The sequence below is a fragment of the Poecilia reticulata genome, linkage group LG14, assembly GCF_000633615.1.
Source record: "Poecilia reticulata strain Guanapo linkage group LG14, Guppy_female_1.0+MT, whole genome shotgun sequence".
Taxonomy (NCBI): domain Eukaryota; kingdom Metazoa; phylum Chordata; class Actinopteri; order Cyprinodontiformes; family Poeciliidae; genus Poecilia; species Poecilia reticulata.
Genome location: NC_024344.1, coordinates 13,920,944 through 13,926,853, shown reverse-complemented (window position 1 = coordinate 13,926,853; position 5,910 = coordinate 13,920,944). Strand labels below are relative to the sequence as shown.

At 35.1% G+C, this 5,910-nt stretch overlaps 1 protein-coding gene across 1 annotated transcript in view; it reads left to right on the top strand.

Annotated features, from left to right (window-relative positions):
- Positions 1–722: 722 nt before the first annotated feature.
- LOC103475910 (uncharacterized) overlaps positions 723–5,910 on the top strand; it is a 10,629-nt gene continuing 5,441 nt past the window's right edge. Inside the window, exons 1-3 of the mRNA XM_017308515.1 lie at positions 723–1,201; positions 1,426–1,458; positions 5,024–5,290. Coding sequence (XP_017164004.1) covers positions 1,171–1,201; positions 1,426–1,458; positions 5,024–5,290 — 331 coding nt within the window. The 5' untranslated portion in view covers positions 723–1,170. The remainder of the gene's footprint in view (positions 1,202–1,425; positions 1,459–5,023; positions 5,291–5,910) is intronic.

The following is a 5,910-nucleotide window of genomic DNA, read 5'->3' as shown; positions in this document are numbered from 1 at the left end:
TATGGCGTGAAAAAATGAAAGTGTGCAATACCGCCACCATCTGGTCTGGAGTATGAACTGGAGCTAATGCCGTTGATTATAAGGTTTTACATCACACATCTAAAAATGGATTGGGTACTTCCTTAAAAATTACATCATGATTATCAGTTTTTTATTCTTTGTAATTTTAACAAAAATAGTAAAAGATTATTAAGGCACCTAAAAAGACATACTTTTTAGGTGCTTAAAAAGTATGCCTAAAAATTACATGAAAAGTACTATATAGGTGCCTAAAAGACATACTTCTGCATATTAGTTTTATTTTGTAATCAGGTTGCTGCATGTTGCAAACTTCTGCCCAGGTCCCTCTTGAAAATGAGATCTGGATCTCAACGGGGTTCACCCGGTTAAATAAAGAAAGTAAAAAAAGGCATACTTTATTAGCCTAAAATTTACACTGAGAAGTAAAAAAATTCTATTTTGAGCATATATTTTAAAATATACACAAAATATGTATTTAAATATAGTTTAAATATACGTGAGCAAGTGTATATTTACACTTGGGCAAATATATATTTTGTTAACTTAAAGTATACTTTTATTATATTAAAAGTGTATTTTGGTAAAAGTGTATTATGTTTAAGTATGTTTAAAGTTATAATTTCGAAATTGGTACAAGTATACTTTTAGTATACTTCAGATATATTTATAGGTCGTACACTTAATACATAGTATACTTAAAATGTACTTTCACAAATGTAAGTATGTTTGAAATATAGTTATGTATTTTTTTTTCACCTGGGAATAAAGGAAGTAGTTTACACAAGGTAATTGTGCAACTTTATTTTTTTGCAGCCGAAAAACAAGTTTAGTTAAAATTAGAAGTGTGTCATTGAGCAATGGTGCACAGCTTTAAAATCCACAAATTCATTCAACAAACCCATCAAATTGAGAGCAATTTGACTTTTCCTGTACTCAGTAAATTATAACCATGATTCTGAAAGCGTCCTGAAAGCTGTCATAGTTAAAAACTCCTCTGCAGCAGATGGGAAGTATAAACATATTGAGTAAACCTTTGAATAAGGGGAAGGAAAGACGTAGGCAGCTATAAAGAAGAAGTATTCTGGGAACTTCTCTTTTTTTCACAAGATAGAAGAAGGTTATAGTTGTTCAGCAGGTTGAGATGTGAGGATGGGACACGCTTGGCTTTACGTGCTGTTCTGTAAGTAAGTTTATTAACTTTAAAAATAGATGATTAATTAAACTAAAGTTTTCTTGAAATGGCTTCTTGTCTATAAATAAATAATTCAAGTATCAGCTATATTGTTGTATTAAATTATTTCAGAAATGTTTTTAAATGCCAGTTTTTCTCTGTTTTTGTGATTGTCATTCTTCCTGATTGATAAATTTTTCTGGCTTTATCCTAAATGTGTCTGTTTTATTTAGTGTTCAGTTCAGTCATCAGTGGATTCGCCCAAGGTGAGACACATTTTCTGATTATATCGTCTTGATTTTTCGTGTCTAATACAGGGTGGCCCACAAAAAAGTAGCCTGCCTTCCCAACAAAGTGGAGCGCCGGACTTAACAACTTGTGACTTTTATCTGTGGGACAATTTGAAGGGAAAAGTGTACGCTAATAACCCAGGAACTTTACAGCAGTTGAAAGACAATAGTCGTAATGCAATTCAGAGCATTGGTGCCCCAGAGTTGCGTCACGTATATGACAATATGTTAAACCACGCCCAAAACTGCATTGACGCACAAGGGGATCATTTACAGCACTTTCTGTAAAGATTGAGTAAAGATTTTGGCATTTCAAGTTCTTTCTTTCTTTACGGAAGGCCGCCAGTAATACTATTGTAACGGGGGATACTTTTTCGTGGGCCACCCTTTTTATTTGTACACTGCTCAAAAAAATAAAGGGAACACTTAAACAACACAATATAACTCCAAGTAAATCAAACTTCTGTGAAATCAAACTGTCCACTTAGGAAGCAACACTGATTGACAACGGGGACCCTCGTCGGGTCAATCAGTGTTGCTTCCTAAGTGGACAGTTTGATTTCACAGAAGTTTGATTTACTTGGAGTTATATTGTGTTGTTTAAGTGTTCCCTTTATTTTTTTGAGCAGTACAGTAGTATCTCTCGAACTGTTGGTGGAAATTTAAAACTTCTCCTTCTGATAATAGCAAAAACACAAAGTTGTTCATGTAGAAAGACCACAAGAGTCTTTATAGCGATTTTACCTCTTAACCCACAAAGCTCGGATGCAAGAGCCACTATGACGAGACCAGTGTCATTATGAAGCCTTAAAATATTGCTAGAGTGAATAAGAAGCCACAATATATTTCATTTTCTTTCAGCTTCATCATTTATCAGTAAGAACAAACGTTGGGTTTTCTGACAGAGAGTAACAACAAAGTTCTCCAAAGATCTGGAGACGAAACAAGCTGACAGATCCAAAGATCTTCCACTGTTCTAGCGTTAGCTACTGACCTTCTAACGTGTTCACACCTCTCAGCTGCTACATGTTTGTGCTGCTTGTTTCACATCAAACCAACCTGGAGTTTTATTTGCAGGTTTATTTGGATATAAAACTCCAAACTGATAAGACGAGAGCAAAAGCTGCTCGATATTAGCCTGAAAGTTTAGCTAACCTCTCATGCTTGATAAGGTTTCTATTGGTTTGCAGACTGGATGAGAACACAGGAAACTGTCTGCTGAGAATATAAACTAATGTTTGTGAGGTTAAAGCCTCTGCCTATAATAGCACAACCACATTTTAATAAATAAAAAAAACATCATTGTGTTTTCAACATATCTGTTGATTAAGATTAAGAGTTTTTAAACTCCTATTAGGTTTTAATCTGCAGGACAGGAATTGAATATGTCGATGTTTTGAGTTGATCATTGTGACGTTGTGGTCTGTAATGGCAGTGTGGGTACAGCTTCAATCCTGTGAGGTCTGCGTTTTCACGTTAACAAATGTGAAAATGTCATTGTTAACATGAAACAAATGCATTCCTGTTTAGTCTGATCTACTGTAGTGACAAAACTAGACAGAAGTGACTAGAACAACGCAAGGGATCTTAGCTGTGGATGCGATTTCTCAAACAGAAGACAAAAAGAAACAGCATGATGCACCACGTTCTTCTGCACTTGATTGCTCCCAGCTGTGTATTGTTTCCCTGATTACCTTCTCTGTATTTAATCCCACCTGTTTCTCTTGTTCCCTGTCGGATCAGTCGTGTCTATACTGTTGTCTGATGTCATTGTCTCAAGTTTTATTACCAGTTGCTAACAGCGTCTAAACTCCTTGCCTCTGCTCACCTGTGCTGCCTGGATTTTTGTACACTTCCTCCATTTAAATCATTCACTCTACAAACCTGTGTCCACTGTGTCTACCTCGCCTACAAACCATGACAGTTTGGTACATAATACCCCAACATAAAAACCACAGTTTGCAAAATTAGCCAGATTCATTATTTTTGTGTATGACATCCTTAAACCTCATTAAACCAGTTGCTAACATAATATTTAACAATCTCTGGTTGAGAATGTATGGAGCCCCTGGAGAGACATTGAAGTGAAAATAAAAAAATTAAACTTTCTTGTGTGCACCAGATAATATGTGACACACACAGGATAGTAACTGGTTGCTACAAAATGCCATCAGTTGTCTGGCGCACATGAGTTTCTTCTTTTTCTTTTTTTCCTTCAACGTCTCTTTCGGGCCTCTAATAATTTATTGCATTGATGTTAACAGACTATTTGTTAATGCATTTACATTTGAAAAAGAAGTAAACGATATCGTTTGGGATGCCTGCCTACGTGGGAAAATATGTTGACATAACTGTCTTTTTGTCAAAATAGTACTTTATTGATTTGCTGCTGAATATTAGATAAATAACCTCCTGTTTATTGCCCCAAAAGAAAAGTTTCTTGGGTACAGGCGCTGGCTGCTGCAAAATCCAAAAATCATAACTGGCATATTACATTCACACTTAAAACTGCTAAATACTTTATAAAATAAGGAAATGGTACATAAAATAGCATAGCAGTACATTTTAAAAATGTAGATATCATCAACTACAGTCACAATTTACTGTTTTTAACATAATTTAAGGTTACTTACTTATTTATTTAATACAATATGTAACAAACTGTGATGGCATAGTTACTTTGAGAAAGTAACTTTGATCAGATTATTGATTACTCCTTGAAAAAGTAACTTAGATTATTACTGACTACTTGATTTGGAAAGTAACCTTTTTTAGTTACTTCTAGCAGCTGCTAACAACAATTCTTCACCACCTGTGAATATTACATTGAGCTTTGCCAATACTTAAATGTAAGCTATTTTATAATGGTAACCTCAACAATGTGTCTCTACTTTTAAGGAAGAACTGAAGAGGAGATTGTTTAATGGTTACATTACAATTATTATAATTTTTTTTAAATCAGTAATTTGTGTGTTTTTGTGTCCCGCTATTGTCTAGAAAACTCTTAAGAAGGATTTTACCCCCAAAGCCTCTTATATTAATCGGACCTGGAGACAGAAATTCAAAATAATTTCTGTTTTTCCACCAACAAAATGCGCATCTCCTTCTTTCCTCCATTGTTTACATTTCTGTCGCTGCTAATACTGTCGCATAGAAACGGCGGTCACTCCCCAAGATGTGTAGAGGAAATGCAATTAAATTCCAAAATAAGATAGTAAAGCGCAGTAACACAAAGTGATTTTGTTAAGTAACTGTAATCTGACTACTGGATTTGAAATGGCAACGTGTTAGATTACTCGTTACTGAAAACAGTGGTCCGATGTCTGTAACGCGTTACTGACATCAGTGGTAACAAATGTGATGCCAAGCAAAATTCAACTAATCAGAGCTTCGTGTTGCTGAGGTTGGTGGAGGACCTAAGTGGGGAAAGACTGGAGCAAAGAGTTCTGTTTTAGTCATCATTCAACCTTAGGCCAAAAAAAAACCCAAATTGATTTAATGTTTTTCTTAAACTAATACATTATGTTGTTTATGTGAACAGTTTCCAATCGAGCCTCTGTGATTCTGATACATAATGGGCCTCTGATATACAAAGGTGAGTTAGTTTATCTCCAGTGTCGGATCACAGGAGGAGAAGGACCAAAGTGGACGTATGAATGGAGACCAACCAGGTTAAATGAACCCAAGACATCCAATGGATACATTGTAATACAGTCAGCTAATGAGACTCACAGTGGAGGATACAGCTGCAGAGGAACTAATGGGAGTGACTCAACAGCCTGGAGTGATGTTGTTGTATTAACTGTGTGTAAGTTGGTCATAAATCTTTCATATAAAAACCTAATTGCACCTTTTTAAACATGTTTGATACAAATAAGTGATAAGTTAAAAGGTCAAGGTTTTCTTCATCATCATTGTTTGTCCTTCAGACAATCTTGATTAACTGGTTAGTCTGATTTCTTCGGATTACCAACCCAGTTCTTCCTTACGGATACAAAATGACTGATATTTTAATTAAAATATATGTTATAGGTTGAGCACAAATGTTTTGTTTCCTCCCAGAGCTTTCTTAGTTTTAAAGGTACAAGCCTTTAGTTGAAGGTATTTTTGACAGTTATATAAGAATAGTTAATATAAACTAGAAAATTCCTGCAGAAATTTTAAAGGGGCATGCCAAAGTGTGCCCGTCGGCTTTGAGCCAGTGTTTTTATACTAAAAATTAGCATTAATGCTAAAGAAAGCTGCAACGTAGTCAATAACCTGTGGAGAGGCAGAAGCATGTAGAATAATCTGTACTTGTACCATTCATTATGTTAAAATTGATGCATATGCTAAAATTAGCCAATATGCTAATGTTAGCTCAAATGCTGGCAGTAGGATGTGGAGCAACACGACCATGTTGTTTTAATTTTACTACTCTATTCAGTA